At 37.8% G+C, this 23,258-nt stretch overlaps 2 protein-coding genes across 5 annotated transcripts; one reads left to right on the forward strand and one right to left on the reverse strand.

The window, feature by feature from the left end:
- Nucleotides 1-106: 106 nt before the first annotated feature.
- fgfr1op2 (FGFR1 oncogene partner 2) lies at nt 107-2,886 on the reverse strand. The gene is made up of 6 exons (XM_051891258.1): nt 2,751-2,886; nt 2,248-2,384; nt 2,058-2,175; nt 1,825-1,967; nt 1,632-1,745; nt 107-703 (listed from the first exon to the last, which is right to left on the reverse strand). Exons 2-6 carry the CDS (start codon nt 2,380-2,382, stop codon nt 566-568), a joined length of 648 nt encoding a protein of 215 aa, XP_051747218.1. The 5' UTR covers nt 2,383-2,384; nt 2,751-2,886; the 3' UTR covers nt 107-565.
- On the forward strand, nt 2,696-22,063 carry gas2l3 (growth arrest-specific 2 like 3). 4 transcript variants are annotated; one of them, XM_051891254.1, is made up of 10 exons: nt 2,696-2,829; nt 3,533-3,820; nt 11,045-11,100; nt 14,297-14,474; nt 16,032-16,141; nt 16,221-16,359; nt 18,026-18,089; nt 18,584-18,719; nt 19,855-19,962; nt 20,308-22,063. In XM_051891254.1, exons 3-10 carry the CDS (start codon nt 11,074-11,076, stop codon nt 21,226-21,228), a joined length of 1,683 nt encoding a protein of 560 aa, XP_051747214.1. In that variant the 5' UTR covers nt 2,696-2,829; nt 3,533-3,820; nt 11,045-11,073; the 3' UTR covers nt 21,229-22,063. The 4 variants fall into 4 exon arrangements, with proteins under 4 accessions (XP_051747214.1, XP_051747216.1, XP_051747215.1 ...); XM_051891256.1 differs by having other exon boundaries at nt 14,333-14,474; XM_051891255.1 differs by lacking the exons at nt 2,696-2,829; nt 3,533-3,820 and adding an exon at nt 10,514-10,623.
- The last annotated feature ends 1,195 nt before the right edge of the window (nt 22,064-23,258 follow it).

Here is a 23,258-nt window from a genome sequence, read left to right on the forward strand (position 1 = left end):
GTTATTATAGTCTTTTCTTTGGAATAACATGCACTGCTATATTTGAACACACTGAATTATTGATGGTGGAAATCCTGAATGAAATCAGCCAATGAAACAGCCACTGTTCATTTAACAGTTTTAATCACTTTCAATGCTACTTCCGCTCACACTCACATAAAACATTGTTACAAACACAACAAGCAAAAAGAAACTAGCTTTTCATTAAAATGGCACATTGTGACATTCCCTTTACAAAGTCCCATGCTCAGGTAAAGTAATCATTCACAATCTGCCTACAGGTCATTCCACAAATGATTGTTTTCATATGGCTGAATCAGTCAATTTGGTCATTTGACTTTTCCAGACTGAAGCCATGATGATGAAGAGATGGAAAAGTAATCGAATCCCAGTGTTTGACAGTTTCCACAGGCCCTTTCTGCAAATGACAGCCTTCAATCTCTGATGGACATCCAGGTTGCGCAGTGAGAACGTGTGAGGTCATCACGACCCTGTAATGGAGGATTGTGGGATGTGTATGGCAGCTCTGAATGATGGTTTGTAAACACCGAGTCTCTGACGGCCTTTAGCTCTTCCTCAGACTGACATCTGTGCTGGTGAGCAGCGGTGACAGAGACGTGCTGTCAGACGTGTCGTCCCTCTTCAGCACCAGAAACGCCTCGCGGCTGATTCCCAACAGCTCTCGTAGACCGCTGTTCTCCAGCTGTACAGAACAACATCAACATCAACGTATAAACCATAATATCACTACTCCATTATATGTGTTTCATTAACTGCGGTATAGGCCTGGGTGGTATGGCGATATATATCATGCAAAGTAACTGATTATATGTAATCTGGAAAACATAATCAGATTTTTTTTTTTTAAATTGGGTACTTGTAATTAGATTATATTATGTTTTAAAACAGTCTTAATCAGCCAGTGTTATTTTAGTATTATTGAGATACTTTTATAGTTTTTATTAATATTTTGAATTAGGGCTGAACGATGTATCATTTTAGCATCGAAATCGTGATGTGTGCATCCGCGATAGTCACGTCGCAGGATGTGCGGTCAAGTGTAGGAATCGTTAATCCATACGGACCAGAGACCACGGTTCAAAACGCACGTGATTCTCAGATTAATTGCAAAGTTTGACCATCATACAATGAAAGATTATCATTTGAACGTGTTTTAGATCCTGTCAGTTCAAGCGATTTTAAACCATTTGAGCGCAAGATGGCACAAAAGAGAGCTCAATTCTGAACATGAAAATTATTTAAATATTTTAGGGGTACTTAAAGTAAATATTTTAGGTCAAAGGGGTTCCGCAGACAAAAAAAGTAATTTTCTCTCTATATGTATTTTGTATATCAATATGCTGTGGGATTTTCCTATTGAAATCTATGTCTAGGTCAAAAGTAATCTCAAAAAGTAGTCAGACTACATTACCTAAAAATGTATAATCTAATAGATAATGTTACTAACAACAATTTTCTAGTCTGTGTTTTTAATGTTAAACAAACAACAAAAGACAAAGTGAAAATAACTCACCACTCTTCACTGAATTGTGAAATAAAATTACTCACTTTGTGAAATAAAATCTGGGTAATATCGCCCACCCCACTGAGATTCATATGGTGCGTCTCACCTCCAGACGTTTGATTCTCTCTTCATCCTCACACAGTCGCCCTTCATCCACCTCGATGGCTTTCCTCATCACTGTGGCCATTTCATTTATTTTTTCAATGTGCGCTTGCATCTCCTGCAACATAAACACAGTAAATGCCTATTTGAACGCCAGCATTTGGGAGAATCTCAGAAAGAGCGTCTGCGGGACTGACGTTAGTGTGCTGTTCTCTGAGCTGGGTGACTATAGCAGGATCATCTCTCTTGCTGGCCATCAGAAGGCGAAACACCTGCTCTCTGTACTTGCTCATGATCAACTCCAGCGCAGACTGATGCTCCTCCAACGACGAGCGAAGCTCTGCCGAGAGAGAGAGAGAGAGAGAGAGATGAGAGGAGTCAGATTTAAAACCTGACAAATGCAGGGTATTAAAATACCTTCCAAACACACCTTTGTTTTCATGCTGCAGTTCCCGTATTTGCCGGTTTTCCTGCTGGATTCCCATGACCAGAGTAGAGCGTGGCCGATGTCTTGCCACCTGGTTCAACACCTCAATCTCTTCCTGATACTGAGAGAACAAGAAATATGAGGATGAGACTTGATTTTATTCATTGGGCAGACTGAGAACAAGCAATGATACCTGCTTCATGGCCTCCACTCTCTTATTCAGCAGTGTGGTTTGTTCAATCAGGATCTCAGCAGCACTGTCATGATCTCTGAGTCTCTCTACCAGTGATTTGGCATCAGCCAGCACCTTCTCAAGTGTACAGGTCATTCCTGAAGAGCACAAGAAACACACTTGGACTGACTTGGTGTCATGATTACATTAATAAATACATACAGAGAGAAAAAAAATACTCTACAGATGATGAGATAAGTGAAACACTCTTTTACTGCCCTATATTGTTACTGTTGTGGCTTAAATGTATGTCTTGATTTCAGAAATACTGAAAGGTGACTGTCAAATGTTTTGGTAAAAGCCTAGCATTAGCTTCTACGAACATAAATCTACCATTGTTCATTATAATAAAATGCTAGATCGTGTAAATAAATACTGTCCTGAAGCCAGAAATACTTTTTGTTTTATTGTATTTACCAATAACACAGTGAATAATTTTAAACGAATGTAAAATCCTGTCTTACCTTATCTACAGCAACGGCTCAGTTAGAACACTTCCTGTTGCCGCGGGCTTGACGTCACGCGCGAGGACTTCTGGGAGATGTAGGCGCCAACGTCCTACATTACCGAGCACACCGTCCACATGGAGGCGCAATGGACAAACTTTCTGAATGTTTAAACTGCAATTAGTAATATTATGAATGTTTATTACTGTAAAATACGCAAATCACTTTGGTGAGGCGTATTATTCTCTATTATTCTCTAAATGTCTCTGGCCTCAAAATACCATTATAAAGCTCCAGCTAATGTTCTTTTGTTAAATGAGTTTGAGGGGTTTTAAAAGTGGAGAGAGGCCAGTTTAATCCCCAATGTGACCCAGAGGGGGTAATCAGATTTTACCTGTGCAAACAAATCCTGTCTTGTGATTATGACTCAGTTTTATATCCAATGTCCAGCTTACTAACCATATAGAGGAATCATTAAAAGTTTTTTTTCCTGCTACCTTAAGTTATTTTAAGCATTTGGATTCTTTGCCACACAGCGAAATTACAATGACAGAAACACAAATGCACTGTCAGATGGATAATTCAGTGCGTATTTTATTTAACCATAGGCACAGACAGATCTTAAATATTTTAATATAGCATTAATATTAATATTAACATTAATATTAACATTAAAATGTCATTTTAATGTTTAAATTAATTATTTAAACATTGTTTTAGTGATTTGATGAGTTATAAAATATATTAAAATATATAAAATAGCAACCATGTTAATTTCTTATCTATTTTTCTTTTTTCAGTCATGTAATGTACGGCGCCGCCCACCTGCTCTCATGTCCCCGCCCCTTTCCATTGAGGCTTTTGATGTGCGCTCTGATTGGCTGTTTTGAACCGCGAATCCCTCTCAACTGAACATTCCAAGTCGCGTGGAGGAAAAGCAAGCGAGCAGCTCCAGCTTCAGCTGATGCGCGTCCACGCACCCACGCGCGCACGCCCCTGCAGCCGAGCAGCGAAACGTGGATCAAATTTAGCCAACTGAAGAGAAGCAACTAGTTACTGAGACAACTAAACAAACGCATTTAACGCTGGTGAGTTTATTCATGTTGTTTTTTCAACCCAAACCCTCGAAACCAGGAGTTAGTGAAAGGGAGGGACTTTGTTTATCTGAAGATTGTGTGCTTGTTTAAAAAAATAATTTCCTTAGAAAAGGAAATGAAATGTCAACAAACCAGACTTAAGTGATAAAAGACGGTCTCTGTTGTTTATTTTTGGTAGTTACACTGAAAGAGGAGGATTCTTAGGAAGGAAGTTGCATGACGTTTCCATGGAAAATGTGTACTGAATGACCAAGCATTTAAAAATACAGCTCACATATTTAAGATTAAGATCAAATCTTAACGGTTTGAGTTAATATGATCTTAAAATATGTGTCAGTGGTGAGTGACAGATAGACATGTTTCTACAGGGACAGTGAAATTGCCCAAACATGTTAAACACTGCCTCATATTCAGCCACGTCTCATTAAAATTGCAAATTATGATGCTCATCTGAGTATTATACTTTCATCTCTCAGAGATGTGTGCTGGATATAGGTCCAGCACCAGAGGAGTGGAAAACTGCAGGTGTTTCCTGATGGGAACTACAGCCATAAAGATTTCAGCATGTCCTTGAGCTCTGGCAGGGAATTCTGTTTATCACCAAAGACTTTCTCGGTCATGCTGAAGTGCTGTTAACAGATTGAATGTGCCAGAAAAACATTTCAGGAAGCTGAATTATTCTTTTGTGTTGTGAATAACTCCATTTATCGAGTAGACGCTATTATCCTAAGCAGCTTACAATGGCAACTATACCGAAAGACCTCTGATATTTGGACATTTTTAAATCATATTATCAATGGATAATGCTAGGTTTGGGCATTGACACAAATTTCACGATTCGATTTCGATTCAATATTGATTAATTGGCGGGCCTATCAGGTACAGTACATGGCAAAAAAAAAATCTCTCAACTAATTCTGTAAACTGTACTATGGAAGCTTGTTTTCGCCACGGAATAAAACAATTGAACTTTTTTTGATACTTTTTATCTCACAACTCTGAGTTATAAAGTCAGAATTGCACGATATAAACTTGTAATTCCGAGAAAAAAACTTTTTCTCAGAATTGTGAGATATAAACACAATTACGAGTTATAAAGTCCAATTCTGTCTTTATTTCTTGCAATTCTGATTTTTTTTTTTTTTTATCATTTATATTTTTTTATACATTTTATATTTATTTCTGATTTATATCATGCAATTCTAACTTATTTCTTGCAATTGCGACTTTATATCGCACAATTCTGACTTATTTCTCGTAATTGCGATTTTATAGGCTCTCGTGCAATTCTGACTTATTTTTTCGAAATTGCGACTTTATATCGCACAGTTCTGACTTATTTCTCGCAATTGCAAGTTTTTATCACGCAATTCTGACTGCAATAGCGACTTTATATCGCACAATTCTGACTTATTTCTCGCAATTGCACATTTTTATCATGCAATTCTGACTTATTTCTCGGAATTGTGATTTTAGCATTATTGTGCAATTCTGACTTATTTCTCGCAATGGCACATTTTTATCATGCAATTCTGACTTATTTCTCGCAATTGTGATTTTAGCTATATTGTGCAATTCTGACTTATTTCTCGCAATTGCAAGTTTTTATCATGCAATTCTGACTGCAATAGCGACTTTATATCGCGCAATTCTGACTTATTTCTCGCTATTGCGAATTTATATTGCGTAATTCTGACAAACTTCCATACTATACAGGGAACCCCAGTTGGTACATCTCTATAATATTAAAGGTTACAATTAAGTGGTTTGTAGGCTACTTACTTTTAAATTACACATAAGGAAGTTTTTATAATAATGTTATTATAATACATTTTTAATGACATAATTATATTTCTACTCCTTTTTTATATATAAACATTTTAGTGGTGGCTGTCATAAAAACGGATTTATTCAAACATACAATAAATATTGAAGAACAGGTTAAGTAGAAATACAATGAATATGCAATATAGTGCATATCAAAATGCTGCTCTCTAAGTTCATTTTTCTAGCTGACTAACGCGTCTTTGGACATTGAATGGATTTTCTGAAGTAAATGTAACATTACGTGACATTGTTTACAAGCTGTTTTAATTGACGTGTTTCCATGGTTGAAACACTGATTAAAACATTACATGAGACATGATACAGATTTCAGTAAGTTGTACTGTATCTGTCAACACACCTTCTGATGTTCATGTTTATTTTGAGCTGCAACTAGTAGTAAAGCGGAAGAGATGATTAGTTCACGTACCACTACAGCGTCACATTAAGAGCATATTTATTGTTTAAATTTCGTAATAAAATTGACAGAATTTGAAATCTTAGGCGTTGTTTCTTATCAGAAGTAACAAAGCACAAAGCTTATTGCGATTTATTGGATGAGAGACACTACGAAGTTTTGTTCATTCATCAACTGAATACAGCACAGACTGAAAGATGGATTCTTTGGATTTAAGTATCGTTATTGGTTCTTCAAAATAAGGATCGATTTAAAAAAGTTTTTTTTTTTTTTTTTTTTTTTTAACCCAACCCTAGATAATACATGAGTAAACATCGGGTAAAACAAGTATCTATTTCACTGTTTTGTTTACATCTCATTTTGCCATTGTTTAATTGTTTTGTATATAAATGTTGTAATTTCAATGGTTATCTGGCACCCTGCTCTCAAGATTACCGGTACTGGCACTGGCCATAGGGAAAAACCCATATTAATCAGCTGTTTATAAGGAAACCATTACATGAGTGCCAAATAAAAGAGCTTTTTTTAATGTTTTAAGACTTAATGCATATGACTGCATAGACAAATGCATTGATTGTTTACTGAATGTGTCGACAGTATTTGAGCTCATGCTTTTATGTTAAAGTCAAGATGACCATTTTCTACTGTATCGTTATGTAAATCCTAGTATAACAAACATCATCTGTCGTTTTCGGGACAGTTATGACATATTAAGGTCAAAATCATAAAAAAAAAAAGAAAAAGAAACTGGATTGTTCACAATAAAATCTATAACATGCATTTAGAAAATAAATAGTGTCATTTCATGCCGACTTTATTTCTGTGTTTGTGTGAACACTAGCACATGTAAGCCGCCCCAAAAACACCCCATTTCCTGCAACTTTACCAACCATCTGCCTGATACGTGGCATCAGGGGGTTCTTGAGCTTGAGAGGAGGGTGAAGGGGGGGAAATCCTGAAATAAATGAATGCTGGGATTAATTTCCCATGATCTCTGGTGCACATGCTGGTCATTGTTATGAATCTTGGATTACTGTTAGTTTATTAATGACCCAGCAGATGATTAGTGGGACGGGGGTGCTGCATACCCTCTTGCTGCTGCTGACTGGTTAATTGTTAGTGTCTTATAACATGTCATTGCATTACCACGACAACCGCTTCTGTTTACCTTATGCCATAGAGTATCACCATTGGTTTTTTAAGTGCCTGTTTCCTTGTAGATTAGCGTGCAATTCTGGATATTTTTTTTCTGAATCATTGCGGTGAGGTCATTGTTATGTTGAGCTGCATTGATCATCTTTGTTTTGGTGAAATGTTGCTTTGTTTTGTAATTGTAGAAGCATGAGAAAGTTGTTTTTCCTTTCCTTCTTTTCAATAGATCACACTTATGATTCTCTAAAGCGTGTCTCAAACTGTGTTGGTGACCATTTGATTGTCTCAACCTAATGATCTGCCAAAGTAGACCGCAAACTGAGCCACTGTCTCTTGCTGAATATATGGAATTTGTCTCACTGACCACCTACAGTACGTTTCTCACTGTTCATTTGGGGTTATTTTTTCCTAAATCCTGACCCTTATTTTATAAATCAGAAGGCGTGTGAGGTGTGCATGGTTTTAGACTGATCCGGAGCCTGTGGCAGGTGTATAAGAGGGGTTTTAATCTGGTTTACGGGGGATGGGCTTCTGACCCTTGGTTTATCGGACGCCCATCTTCTCCGGGACCATTAATTCTGTTTGTATGTGTGTTTATGGCTCTGCCTACTAATGAAAGCAACTGACAGGCCAATTAAGATCACAAAGGAGCAGGAAGGGGAGGGGCTTTGATTGATGGCCGGCTTTTTTTAGGACCCATGTGCGAGCCACTGGTGCACATATACAAACAAACACGCATACATACATGCATGTGCCACGTGTCAGCTCACGTCTAGAGGGAGGAGGAGCAGCAGGCCAACGGGGATGCGTCTGGAAGCGTGATCCTCTTACGTGATTATGTGATGACCTGAGGAACCATGTGGACACCCCAGCCCTCGCTCCCTTTGTGTCGTTGCATTTAATTAAAGCGACAAATCGACTGTAACTCATGCAGACGTTCATTATAGTGGGATTACAACATTCTGTCTGATGTTCCGCCCAGCCTCATTTCTGCTGTAAAAGTCAGCTGTCTTTATTTTGTGGGTGTGTCTTTTATCAGGACGCCGTTTATGAGAGGTTACTCATGTTTTCATCTGTCTGTGATTTGGACTGAAAGTTTAATTAGTTAAAAGAAAAAAAAAATTGTATTCTGTCATCATTTATGTAATATTGTTTAAAATGTTTGGAACATAAAAGGAAATAATTAATATAATTTTAATACACTTTTCCATCTAAGTGTTTTAAAATTCCTACAAAGTGTCCAGGGACTGTCAAGCTACAGAAAAGTGCATGACAAAACCAATCCAGACTCATGTACTACATTTAAAATTGTTCTTCTGAAGCCATACAATAGTTAATTTTAACAGTCACAATTCATACTTTTCTACAGTGTTGGGGGTAATGCATTAACTTGAGTAATGTAATCAGATTACTTTTGCAAGTAACTAGTAAACTAATGCATTACTTTTAAATTAACAACAAAATATCTGAATTACTTTTTCAAATAAGTAACTCAAGTTACTGTGTTTTCCCATTTATTGACTGACAGCTCTCCTGTCCGCATGTTAAGAGAAATCAAGGTCAGAGGTGTTGTGTGCGCTGTGTGAACATGATGGTTATTGTAGTTCTAGACTGAGCATTTACTCATCTCACTTGCACAAAAAATGATTCAGTATTCAACAAAATGAATAAAAACAGTGAAACACAATCACAGAATATTGCAGAAACCTGCAATAATTAAATATATTAAATTAAACATATACTTAATGTATTTAATCTCACTTTATTAACCAATGTCTTTGCTGCTGACCTTCGATGATCTAATTCAACCATACTAATAAGCAAAAATGACTTTAGATAAATATCACATTTGTGATCAGCCTGAAGCTTATTCATTTCACTTTTGGTGTGAAAGGGTCTTTACATTTACCGAAAATAGAACTTTTTTTGTTGTTACTAAAAAACAAACAAGCAAGCCCAAGTGAGAAAAAGTAACTCAAAAGTAATCTAACGCATTACTTTCCATAAAAAGTAACTAAGTAACGCAATTAGTTACTTTTTTAGGGCATAACGCAATATTGTAGTGCATTACTTTTAAAAGTAAGTAACGCAGTTAGTTACTTTTTTAGGGCGTAACGCAATATTGTAATGCATTACTTTTAAAGGTAACTAAGTAATGCAATTAGTTACTTTTTAGGGCGTAACGCAATATAGTAGTGTATTACTTTCCCCAACACTGTTTTTCTTGATACTTTTTTGTTTTATTTTTAAGATTGACATCCATTTGTCATTTTCTGCTTTTGAGCATGTGTTAAATTTTATATTTTTTTCCAGAAAAGGAAATATGGGATTTGGGCTGAAACTTCAATTAAATGTCTTAAAAGAATAGTTCAATTAAAATCCTGTCATCATGCTGTTTCAAATGTTTTCTTTGTTCCATGGAACAAAAAAGGAAAGAATCAATAGAATTTTAATACTGTTTCCAATTTGTGCCTTAAACATTGTTACAATTTTTCTGAATCCATACAATAGTTAATTTTACATCATTATTTGTTATTATACTTTTTTTTTTATGGTACTTTGAAGTTAGGCAGCTATTAGTCACCATCTACTTTTAAGTATCCACTAAATATCCATTTGTCTGAAAAAGATAATTGCATGTTTTGGAACAACATGAGAGTGAGTAAATGATGACAGATTTTTAATTTTCAGGGAGGAACAACCCTTTTCCTTTAAAGAGACACAGAAACACGTTCTGTTGTAAATAAACACAGAGCGGTCAGACACGTCTCTCGGTCAGCGTGTCCGTTAGTGACGGACTCTTTCCACAGCCGTTGTGTTCTGACAGAGGAATGTGGCCCTTGAGACCTGAAGCCACACTGCCACCCACTTCATAAGCCGCAGCCATCAATTCTGGGTTTTGTGTGTCCTCTGCTGTTTCTCATCTCCTCCGCTGCATGACATTTTGTGGGCTTGAAATGCACAGAAGACGGACTTGATTCGAGCTCTCATGCTGTTCCTCCAGTAATTAACTCTCGTTCTCTCGCTCTCTGTGGTATTTTATGTCTAGCCGAAGAGAGAAAGCGATTGTTTATTCTCTTGGTGCCCTTCAAAAAATTTTCAGATTCTTTTGTGTGCTGTCATGGAGGAGTTTGTTGTGAAGGACTGTGTGTGAGCGAACCTTGGACTGTGTGTTTGATTGAGGGGGTTGTAACAATAGGGCCATTGTAAATGCTTGGCTGGGATTGGATGGGGGTTTGCTGAGCGGCTTCATTAGTCAATCTCTGTTTCCTCCCCTCTCTCTCTCGTGCGCTCATATCCTCTGTCAGCGAGTTGTTGTGAGTGTGTGTGTGTGGGATTTAATGCGTTGAGGTGTTCAGGTGTGCCAGCGGGACTGGATTCTTCTGAGTGTGTTTCTCAGGTGAGCGTCTCGCTGTGGTCTGATGGAGATGATGGAGGTTTCAGGATTCGCATGAGTGTGTCACTGACAGCGTGTGTGTGTGTGTGTGTTTTGGGGAAAGGAGGCATTTGCTTTGTTTCCTCAGCTGTGCTTATGTTGACTGAACTGTCTTAATTTTGCTGCCTATCTTTCCGTCTTTCTCTCTGGTGTTTGGTCACAGTGATTAGTTTTTTTCTTCATTCTTTTTGTTTTGTGTGTGTGTGTGTGTGTGTGGTGGGGGGGGGGCATTATTACAATTTATTTTAACAATAAGCTGCAGGCGATGATTATCCATCCTGTGATGGGACAAACAGAGTTTCAGTTTTGTGTGTTCACAGGAAATAACTGGCGCGTCTGAGCTGGTGTGTCTGTTTTTAACAGTATCTGTCTGTCTCTCTTTCAGAATGTGGACGTGAATCTTTCTTGTAACTGATGATGGCGGTTCAGGCTGGATTGCAGGTACAAGTTTATGCCTTTTTATGTCTTATTTATGTGCTTTTGCATGCTTTTTGAATCAGTGGCACAAGATCCTGCAGCCACCTTGCCAAAGCTTTGATGTTTAGAATATTTATATTTATTTTTTTGGATCTTTTATCAAAAAAGACGTGAAAATGAGGAATACAACAAGCAAATATAAGTTTTTAGGAGAATTAAGGAAAATAATGATGTTGGTAATCTGAGCTAGTTAGAGAAGAGTTCATAGGGGTGTGACGAGATCTCACGATATTAAAACGTGACGAGATTTCGCATCGAGGTGAAAAGCTGTCTCGCGCTAGTGTGAGGGTGAAATAGAATTTGCCACCGTTACGTTTACATTACGCCTCCACTGTCGTTTTGCTTTTTATAGAAATAAAAACCATTTAATTTGGTTGGATAACAGTTGCTTCAATCCCATCCAGCTCATCCAACACGAGCTTCAGAGCGGTACAGTGCAGCAGGAATCAGAGTTCACTAATCACGTGATGAGAGTAAGCGGCGAGATGACTGACAAGACCATGGCAGAGGATTCATTGCACAACAGAGCCTAAAAGCGCCTGATAAATGTCTTATCTTGTAAATTACGCACTCAGCACCGCCGCTCCCTTTACACAGAGTATGCACGAAAGCGAAAGTAAACCGCGAGCGCAAAACTCGTCTCGTGAGCTACCTGTCTCGTCACACCCCTAGTAATTCAGCATGTGTGTATCTGTAATTGTATCTAATGTCATGTGTGAACTGACCACATTATGTAATGACAGATGCAGCTGAATCTGTGCATGTGAGATTGAACACACCAGACAGGCAGCGCAGGTGTTTGCATTGAGTTATCGACCAGTCAGAAAGAGCAGTCCAAAAAGCAAAGACTAACAGTAATTAATTGCAATAAAACTTTAGTAGAGCTGAGCTGACCGTAATCTTGGATGTCTTTATATAATATGAACAGAGCAACCCCACATGCAAACACTTTCCTGTTTAATTAGTCAGGTTTTGAGCACGAGCGGAAGAAACACTCCATATGTGTGTTAGTAGGAGCCTGAAGCTCTCGCCCGCTCTGTTCCTCCTGGGAGTTCGGTGTGTGTGGGAAAGGCAGGATTCATGCTCACAAAGTAGCAGTGAGCTTGTGGGGTTTCTCTTGGAGTGGCCTGCTTGTGTGTGATTTCATTTTTCAGTCATTCCCAGCACAGAGGTGTGATTTAGGCTCTTTTAAAGATCTGATCGAATTGGTGACTGATACTGTGTGTGGCTGTGGATGGTCGTGTTGTTTGTGTGTTTCAAACAGATGTTCCGCCTTAGTCTCTAAGGGGCCATATGACTGTGAGACAGAAATTAGATGTTGTTAGTGGCATTTGCTAAGGCAGCACTATACTCATGGTTAAGGGTTTGTTTAAATACTTAAACTCAAGTATTTAACTTTAGCATGTTTATGTGAAGCACAAATAAAGCCTGTGAGAGATTTTACCACAAGTTCACTTGTGAGAGAGTTGTTTTGTCAGTAATGCATCAAAATGTTTTTATACCGAAATAAATAATCGATTATTTAATCAGATTTATTTAACCTCTTAACTGTCACATCTCGCTGGCGGGACACTTGCCGCTCGTTTTATGCATTGCCTTTTTTATATCACATTTATATTCACATTTTTTTTTTATCACAAAAGCTTACAAACTCAAGATTCATCCTGTGAAAACAGTTTTGAAATCGGACTTTACCATGAAAACACTACTTTAAATTCTTTTAGCGAGCTCCTCCCCTAGTGGGTGGAGTCAGGTTTCATATTACAAAATTTATTTTAACTACTTTATAATCACAATCTTTTCTGATCTTGAAAAAAATGCATATTGTCGGAAAGGTCTGAGTCTCACGGTTCCATGTTTGCCAACTGTTTTGTGATAGAAGTGATATTTGGACAGAAATTTATAAATTTGTTACAGGAGAATGCATAAAAAAAATTCAATACAATGTTGTTGACACCCGGTGGCTATTTTTTGGTACAGCGCCTAAACAAAATCTCATAGGAACTTCAATTTTTGTGACATCAACTTGAAATTTGGAAAAGATCTTGGTTAGACATATGGCTTTCATTTGATAGCAGTTTTAGAGTAAAATATATTTGGTAAAAAGTTTAATACAGTAAATGTTAAACTTCCATAACTTTTTCATACTTTAATTTTTTTTTAACTTTATTTCACATCAAAAGTATGGATGACGGGCACTCTACAAATAATGTTTAGTGAAGTTTTGTTCACACAACAAAGAGAGAAAAACGCACAGACTAAAAGATCTTGGTTCATCGAAATGAAGACTGATTAAAAATTGGAAATCAATATGATCAACCCAGCGCTAGAGTCCACACAGCTAACATGTTTACATGTTGTAGTTTATCCACTTTAACTCCATCGAAAGTTGCGAATTTAACTTAATGCACAAAATTGGAATATCGCATAAAACATTAGCAAACAAAGCACCATTTCCATCCCATGTTTATCATACATCATAAATGACTTGAGCCTCAGAGCGCACGGACAAAACGCATTAAACACATGAAATCTTGCATTTGGATGCCTGGTGTTTGGGAACGCAATTGTGTGAGACGCTTCTAGGAGGTCATTTTCCCAACCGTTTTGATGGCCAATTTTGGCTGAGGCATTTCCGAATAACTTAAACATTTGAGATGCTGTTCAATGGAATTGATCTGCTGGTTAGTCCAGTTATCCAATCACATGATCTGTTAAGGCAAAGACACAAGTTTTTTTGTTGTTGTTGTTGTTTGTTGTTGTTACGCATCAAGGGATTTATTTGGGTTATGTGTTTCCATTGTAGTTTATCCACATCTCTTATCAGATAAAAACAAATTTTCTTGCGCATTTTTAGAATCAATGAGCTGTTTCCATTCAGCAGTTTGTTTTTCATGCAATAGGTGTGTTGAATCTCTCTCCTCCATGTGTAAGTTTGTTATTTGATTAGTCATGCTTGTTAGCTTCACTTTGATGTCTGAGTGTTTGCAGAACTGTCCTGATTTCAGCAGACACCCTCCTTCCGGAGAGGGAGCGTGGAATCCGTGTGAGGGGTCATTGTGGCCCCACCACACAATTTTGTGTGTGTGTTTGGTCTCAGTAGAGTGTGTTTCTCTGTGTGCTTGAGCTGAGATGTCTGCACTTCCTCTTTCTGTCTCAGGCTTGGTTTGGTGAGAAGTTTGATGTCCCGTTACAGAGCCCTCGAAGCCTGCGGTCTCCCCGTCCCGGCCCCGGTTTGGCTGATGTGTTCCAGTATGACCAGTGGTTGGCCGTGCGGCACGAAGCAACGCTGGTGCCCATGCAGGAGGATCTCGCCATCTGGCTCAGCGGCATGCTGGGTAAATCTGTTCACGCAAAATAAGACCTCTGTGACTTCCTCTTCCACTTACTTGCTCGAAAGCCAAGAATCACTGCCATTATTAGCCTAAACGTCTTTTCCTTTAGTCAAATAACTGAAACCTAAAGCCCCATAAATCAAGCAAAGAAGTGTGGGAAACGGCATTCGCTCGCGTATAATGGTGACATACGACCCCCGAAACAAGAACTCAATCTCTCGGTCTTTGTAGAATAATAGAGGGTGTTGCCTTTACCTGTCTGTCTACATGCTTCACGTAGGCCAAAAGAAAAAGTGTCACCCAGAAAAGCTTGTTCACCCATAAACCTGTTGCTTTTTTTTTTTTGTTAAAGTCCTTGTAATCCTATAGTCCTCTTTCAGATTATACATTGCACACATTGTGGAATTTGAACAAAATACTAAAATGTGACTGCACTTTATTTTCCAATGACAGGGTGCTGGCGAATGCCCTGTCATAAATGTGAATTTTATTTGTTATATATTGAATTCTGACCAGCACATGATGGCATAATGATCCAAATTTAATTAAATTAAAGGGTATTTTTGCTGGTAATTTTTTTTCTTCTAATTCTCAGCCCATAAGTTTTTCTGTTTGCCCGAAATACTCACAGCAAAGTTCTTTTTCATTCTTCACTTGGGATAAAAAGAAGTTTGAAATGTCTTTTCAGCAGTTAAAGGATTACTTCACGTCAGAATTCAAATTTCCTGATAATTTACTCACCCCCATGTCATCCAAGATGTTTATGTCTTTCTTTCTTCAGTTCAAAATAAAGGTTTTTGAGGAAAACATTCCAGGATTTTTCTTCATATAGTGGACTTTAATGGGGTTCAACAGGTTGAAGGTCCAAATGTCAGTTTCAGTGCAGCTTCAAAGGACTCTACTCGATCCCAGACGAGGAATAAGGGTCTTATCTAGTGAAACCATCGGTCATTTTCTAAAAAAAAAAAAATTATATACTTTTTAACCACAAATGCTCATCTTGCACTTGCACTGACGTAATCATGTTCCAACGTGATTACATAATCGCAGAGCTAGTGTAAGATGAGAATTTGTGGTTAAAAAGTTTTATTTTGACAGCACGGAGAACCGAACAGGGACTTCCTTTCTCTGTCTTCAGTAGTTTACTGTCTTTGTTTAACAGTTCTGTCTAATAATTTAAACAGAAAGCAAATGCTGGAATACTTTTTTCATGTACTGTCTGCATTCAGTAAATACAAGCAAATTTTGTCATTTAGTCTTTAGTTGAGATATGGTCCCCAGTGCACTGTTGGTTACATTAATAGAAATACAGAATTTTACATTAGTAAATATTATGAAAAAAAATATATTGCCGAAATTATGTACTCTCTTTAAATTAAATGATGTGATTATCATATAGGCCTATATCAGCTTTATATGGACCATCCTGCTCTCTAAGATATCAACATCAGCCATCAAATAGTCCGTATTTGTTAGCCACTAGTTATTTCATAACATGGTCATTTGCATCATCATTCTCAAGTTGACAACATGGAAATACAAAGATATCTGGTTTTACAGGTGAGCAGGTGATAGCTGAACGCTTCATGGAGGAGCTGGACAATGGCGTCAGACTGTGTCGTCTGGTTGGAATTCTTCAGAGTAAAATCCCACAGGATTCAGAAACACAGGTGGGTAAGGAACATGTGAAACTGTGCGCATAACCGCAGAGCTGTTCAGTTGTAATTCCTGTCTTTGTTTTGTTAACAGCTGCCCTCAAAAAAAATTCAGTTCAAGAAAAACGCCTCCCCTGGATCGTTTTTTGCCCGGGACAACACAGCGAATTTTCTGTCCTGGTGTCGTCATATAGGAGTGGACGAGACGTATCTGTTTGAGTCTGATGGTTTGGGTAAGAGAACCTGTTTGAGGACTTTTGAAATGTGTAGGAGTTTGTGCATCGCCTAGTTTCTATTTCTGTCATGCTGGATACCTGGATAGTCAACCAATTTCAGATGCAACAAGGAATCTGCAAATATTATAATGCATTTTAACTTTGGTTACAATTAATTATGAAAGGATATAATGCATTATAACATACATCATGAATACCTTTTATAATGCATTATACATAAAGGCTTTAAGTAAAGCGTTACCAGAAACTGATAAAACTGATTTCATAGATTTGCTTTGCTATCATTAATGATTATTTTATATGAATATCATAACAAAAATGAGACTGAAGCACTATTTTGAGGGTTTGCCAGCATTCGTCAGTCTCTCGCTGTAGTCCATTAGAACAGGACTCTAATCAGGTTGGCTAAATTAATGAATTTAAACCAAGCCCAGCGGCCTCTGAGCGAGTGTGTCATTCTCTGAGCTGTTTAACGGGCTGTAATCGTTTCAGAGGATCTGTGTCCGTGTACGTCAGTTGAGCTGCGTCCCTGAACGTCTCCGTAAATCTCCGATCTTAATGAGTGTGAGGGATCCGGGGTGCAAGTCGTTACCTGACGGCCCTGGGACTTTGTGTCCTGAGGAGTGCGAGTTACAAGTCCATGTGTCACTGTGCATTATGGGACGGGAACTGACAGAACTCAATGTGTACTGTACTGTACCGTACTAGTTATGATTGGCTTTGCATGAGAAATGAGTAACAATGCTTACTGTTGGATTTCAGGGCTTTTGGTTTCCAAAAATTGTCTTTTTGGAGTTTTAAGCCCTGAAAGTATGATTATATAAAACTTTTTACATTTTAAACTATTTGATATTTGTGATATGACTCTTTAAGGCAAGACACTACTGGCAAAACCATTGTTTTTTCATGCACTGGTAATTTTTTATTCTGTTTTGCTTTCATAACTGATGCACGAAAAAAAAAAAACATGCAAAATAGACATTTAAGTGTTTATTTTATTTACACTTTACATGAGATAATGCATCATTTATATATTTAATATTTTAGCTCTTTTGCACTTTGTTTGCCGAAAGATAAAATGAATTGGTAAATTTCATTAAAAAATAAATAAATAAATCAAATTAACATTTTCTGCATTCGATTACCACCGTTTTTGGTAATAAATTTGTGTTAAATCATAATACACACATTAAAACAGTCAGCGTGGAGTTTCTGAAAAAATAAAATGCATTTAATTGGACACTATTATATTTTAATAAATATTAAATTGTTTAAATTTTATGAATTCAATTGATTAGACATGCTTTTGATTATTATAATTTAAAGTATTAAAACAGAATCCAGAAAAATTAAACCAGAAAACACCAAATTAAAAAAACAGATTTCATAGATCCGCTTGTTATGAGACATGATTATTATTATATGAATATCACAAAACAAAAATGAAACTGAAAATTAGTACATTTTTGATTAAATAAGGCCTCATTTGCATATTTAAACATAACAGTTCAGAAAACGTGTAATAGAATTCAATTGTCTTACTGCGATTAATCAACTGGTGATATCTGTTAGTTATAAATGTTACCCTTTTCACCTGCGGCGTCTTTGACAGTGAGTGATCATAAAGTAAACCAACTGCTCTCTCTCTCTGTCTCGCCCTCAGTTCTGCATAAAAACCCTCGGCAGGTGTGTCTTTGCCTGCTGGAGATCGGACGGATCGTCTCCAGGTAAGTGAAGCAGCTCTGATGACCCCACAGGTGACAGATGTCAGGTTGTGCTTTGAGGTCAGAGGTCAGGGCTTAGGAGTTGGGTTGGGGGCAAATTTACGTGGATTTCACAGGATTTAAGTGGATTGGGTTCAGTACTTAGAGCAGCTATTGTGTTTTGTGTCCTAGAGAATCTAAAACAAATCTGAATTTATTAAGTGTTTCTAGAATAACACATAACAGTGACTCATATGTCTAATGTAAAAGGGTTTATTTTGTGATAATGACCATCTGATTGTGATTTCTTATTAACTTGTTACTTACCAAATAAAAAAAAATAGGAAATTCTGATTTGAGTTTGACATTTTATTATGTGAGAAAATCACCATTTAATGGTAATTATACACAAATATTTGATGGCATATTTAACAATTATATTGTGAAAAGTAAAGGTTAAAAGTGTTAGGTCAGTCTGTTGATGGGTGTGTTGTGACTGGTAATGTTTGTTGGTTCAGGTACGGGGTGGAGCCTCCGGTTTTGGTTAAACTGGAGAAGGAAATTGAACTGGAAGAGAGTTTAATGATGACTGATCACGCTTCTCCGGTGAAAACCTTCACCGTATGCTGTCAGCACGGAGCGCTGTACCACGCTGTGAGTATCACACACATTAAACCACCAACACTTATTGACGTCAGGCTTTTACTTTGTATAAAGTATAAAAAAATTGTATAAAAAATGGCAAATTTCTTTATGCATGCATGCATTATCTAGATAGTGCCTAGACAATGTGCCGTATACAGCAGCACACACTGTGTTTGTGTTGCTGTTTCCCACAATGCAGTGCACTCAAATTTACCTCCCAATTATCCCAATGTAACAAATGAACTGGAAGTGATTATAAATTACAAATTTTAACGTCTGATGCTTTACTCAGAGAGCCCTAAGTCAAGCTATTTTACCCAAAATTGTATTAAGAACCCAAAATAACCATATTTATTGAAGAGAGTTTTTATTTGCTAATATATTTATTATTGCATTCTGTTCCACATGCTATATAATATAATGTTCATGTTTTCTATAGAAAATCATTACCCATTTCACAGTTTAATTGTAGGCTCAATCCAGGGTTATTATTGTTAACTAAAACTATTTTAAAAATCCATCACTTAAAATAAAATAAACATCAAAATATAAAATATTAAAAAATGTATTCTATTTCAGCTAGTTGCCAAGATAACATTTCTCATTTTCGTTTACTTTAACTAAACTAAAATTAAATATAACAATAAAAGGTATATTAAAAAAAAATTAAGTAATAAAAATGATAAACACAGCAGAATTACTAAAACTTTAAAATAATTTTTAAAAAAAATTTATATATATATATATATATATATATATATATTTATATTATATATATATATATAAATTCAAAGTATTAAAAACTATCATATCAAGTAAATATAAAACATGTAAATATATTCTGATTTTGATCAGATTTGTTAGATTATCTCTTCATTCTGACCCAGTTATCACACATCTTCTGTCAAGTTTATTATAGTTTGTTGAGTGTGTAAACAGCAGCTGTTGTTTTGAGACTTCATGCTTCACGTGGGGAACATTTTTGCCCTAAACGCTAACAAATTCACTGTCTCTGAGCCAAATACCAGCGGGACGCCCTCGGGTCCCTGAAGGACTGATGAGTTCATACACTATCTGCAAACTAGCTGTTATTTTTCCATCTTGCAGTGAATTTCTCTTCACCTTAAACTCTTTTCATTTGTAGGATCGTGCGGACCAGGACGACCCTCCCTGTAACTGCTCGCAGAAGTTTTCCATTGAGTATCTGTCTGAGGGACGCTACAGGCTCGGAGACAAGATCCTGTTCATCAGGGTAGGAGTTTTTAGAGTTGTGTCTTTAAACAATCTTTAAAGTCGCGACGAAATGAAGATCTTTTCTTCTGTATTGTGACGTACTTCTGAGTGTAACTGATTAATGAAAAAGAATAAATGTAGGGCGGGACTTGGTTCTGTGCAGCAGTTGTTGATTGGATGCTGAGGTGTGGGCGTGGCTCTCAAACATGTATGCAAATGAGCATGAGCTTACAGAGGTGGAGTTTGGTTGTTTCTTTGGAGAAAAACTCAAGCAGATGCTGTGTGAAACCTTGCTTTCTGATAAAACATTCAGTGTGGCAAATTCATTAGGTTCCTCACTAATTAAAATCCTCCTCTCTTTTAGATGCTCCATGGGAAGCATGTGATGGTGCGGGTCGGTGGAGGTTGGGACACTCTGAAAGGGTTTCTGCTGAAATACGACCCGGACCGCGTGCTGCAGTTCACGACTCTAGAGCAGAAGATTCTGGCCTACCAGAAAGGCCCGTCCGGCCCAGGCCCTGCCCTCAGCACACAGACCACGCAGCCACCCACGATGGACCCCATCGCAGCCGTTAACCTCCTCCCAGAGTCGTCCTCTTCATCATCATCCTCAGCCTCCACGACATCGGTGTCCAAACCCAACACACCCACACCGCGCGGCTACGCCCAATCGCCTGCCTCCACGCCCTCCATGCCTCGTAAGGCTGCCGCACCCAAGAAGATCTTTCACACGCCCACTGCTTCCCCGAAAACCACCCCTCTATCATCGCCCGTCCCGAAAAGAAGCCCGCTTCCCCAGTCAATCCCAACATCTCAGAAAGTCCCTGCCGCCACCGGCTCCAAGACCAAACTGCGTCCGCGTGGATCTCCATCTCAACCTCGCAGTCCCGTCTGCCCTGAACCCACCTGCAAGCTGCCTAAACCTTCGGCACCGCCCGCGCAGAAACCTCCTCCCGGACCCGTACGCTCTCGGCTTACACCAAGACGCCCTCCTTCCCCTGCATTAGATTCCAGGAAGGGGCGTCCGAATGACCCCAAACAGATGATTCCTCTCAAGAGTAAATCTGTAGAGCAGAGCGCAGCCGGTGTCACACGAACTGCCGCGGCCGTCAACGTTAAAACAACCCACAGGAAACCTTTGGTCAGCAGTAACCCGCCCGCGGTGAGCACCACCGCCAAACCGGCACCCACGAGCACTTCCCACAAACTCACTACACGGACTAAAGCCACCAAACGAGAGGAGCCCTACTTTGAGATGAACAATAAGAGAAGGGTAAAGAACTGAGAATTCTGGGATATGTTTCTTTTTTTTTTTATCTGCACGAAGGGTCAAGCTTCACTTATGCACTATACGGAGTCAGATACCATATTTAATTTGATTTGAATGAAAACCAAAGTGTGGATGTATGTTTTAAACATTGAAAACACGTTTTTGAAACATTGAAAATGTTTCTAGCAATGGAAAACATGAAAATTAGACTTTTAATACAGTACAACCTGCACGTCTGTCTTCCAGCAGTCTCGTTTTCATTCATATCAAAATTAAATATGCCATAACCTGTTTTCTTTGCATCTGTCAAAACATTCGCCTCATGCTTTCATTTGTGCCATATTACAAATCATCAGGAAATGCCTCGGATACATTTTACAGGAATTAAAGGATTAATTCACTTCAGAATTCAAATGATCATTTTCCTGATAATTTACTCGCCCTCATGTCATCCAAGATGTTTGTCTTTCTTTCTTCAGTCGAAAAGAAATTAAGGTTTTTGAGGAAAACATTCCAGGATTATTCTCCATATAGTGGACTTCAGTGGGGACCAACGGTTTGAAGGTCCAAACTGCGGTTTCGGTGCAGCTTCAAAGAGCTCTACATGATTCCAGATGAGGAATAAAGGTCTTATCTAGCAGGACAATTGGTCATTTTCTAAAAAAAAAAAAAAATTTATATACTTTTAACCACAAATGCTCATCTTGCACTGCTCTGTGATGCACCACGCGTTACATAATCACGTTGGAAAGGTTACGCGTGAAATAGGCAGAAGTACCGCAGTAGGGTGAAAAACTCCATCTCATTTACAAAATTGTCCGACATCGTTTTATCTTTTTTTTTTTTTTTTTTTTTGTAAAGGCCATTTGTCTTAGTCTTTGCACATTCACTTTGTAAACACTGGATCAGTACTTCCGCCTACATCACGCGTGACCTTTCCAATGTGATTACTTAATGTGTGGCACATTGCAGAGCAGAGCAAGACAAGCATTTGTGGTTAAAAAGTGTGTGTGTGTGTGTGTGTATATATATATATATATATATATATATATAATATATATATTTTATTTTTTTTTAAATGACCGATCGTTTGCTAGATAAGACCCTTATTCCTTGTCTGGGATCATGTAGAGCTCTTTGAAGCTGCACTGAAACTGACATTTGGACCTTCAAACCGTTGGTCCCCATTGAAGTCCACTATATGGAGAAAAATCCTGGAGTGTTTTCCTCAAAAACCTTAATTTCTTTTCGACTGAAGAAAGAAAGACAAACATCTTGGATGACATGGGGGTGAGTAAATTATAAGGAAATTTGAATTCTGAAGTGAACTAATCCTTTAACACATCCTTTTAGCTACTGTAATTATCATTATTTTAGCTAAGAGGTTATAGATTTAGTTCAAGTCTGTTTTAAAATTATGCACAATCGTCACCATTTGTGTTTAATATCTGTTACTCTTCAAAGTCAGTCCATGTCTGTTATAAGATCTGATTTGACTCCTGATTATGTTTTATCTGAATCAACATCACTGATTTATTCACTGTATGTTAATGTCTTCCTTCTGATCTCATAACCAGCAGAATGTTGTAAAGGTAAAGCGGTATGCGTGTGTCTTCATGTATGATGTAGGAACAGATGCGCTGTGGGCGTTCAGATCACATAATACTGAAATACACGTGCTGTTCTATTTACATTGAGAGCGCCTCATTGCTTTATTACATAAGAGACATATGGAAATCCGTAACAGCCCATAATATGCAGAAAGGCCTCTCTACGGCAACCAAAGCAAAATTCATGTTTAAATCTCATTTTTAGAGCACATTTTAAACTCATTTTTAGAGGATTAGGGTTTGTGTGCCTTAAGTTTGTTGGAATATATATGTGTGTGGTTTATTATCAGACGCCCACGAACAACTTTATTCGGTTAGTTTGGCAGGTACATGCGGATTAATTTGTATGTTTTTAAGTTGGTCGAGCAGTCAGCTGTTATTATATGAATTGCTACCTCCTTTACGCCACACAAATACTACTGATGCCCATAAACA

Source organism: Ctenopharyngodon idella, chromosome 4 (genome assembly GCF_019924925.1).
Source record: "Ctenopharyngodon idella isolate HZGC_01 chromosome 4, HZGC01, whole genome shotgun sequence".
In the NCBI taxonomy this organism is placed as follows: Eukaryota; Metazoa; Chordata; class Actinopteri; order Cypriniformes; family Xenocyprididae; genus Ctenopharyngodon; species Ctenopharyngodon idella.

Coding starts and splice junctions, on each gene's coding strand:
- fgfr1op2 (XM_051891258.1), bottom strand. CDS start 2,382: ATGACCTGTACACTTGAGAAGGTGCTGGCTGATGCCAAATCACTGGTA. Junction 2,176..2,247: donor GAGTGGAGGCCATGAAGCAG/GTATCATTGCTT, acceptor TTGTTCTCTCAG/TATCAGGAAGAGATTGAGGT. Junction 1,746..1,824: donor TCAGAGAACAGCACACTAAC/GTCAGTCCCGCA, acceptor TTTATGTTGCAG/GAGATGCAAGCGCACATTGA.
- gas2l3 (XM_051891254.1), top strand. CDS start 11,074: ATGATGGCGGTTCAGGCTGGATTGCAG. Junction 11,101..14,296: donor CGGTTCAGGCTGGATTGCAG/GTACAAGTTTAT, acceptor TTTCTGTCTCAG/GCTTGGTTTGGTGAGAAGTT. Junction 18,090..18,583: donor ATCGGACGGATCGTCTCCAG/GTAAGTGAAGCA, acceptor TTGTTGGTTCAG/GTACGGGGTGGAGCCTCCGG.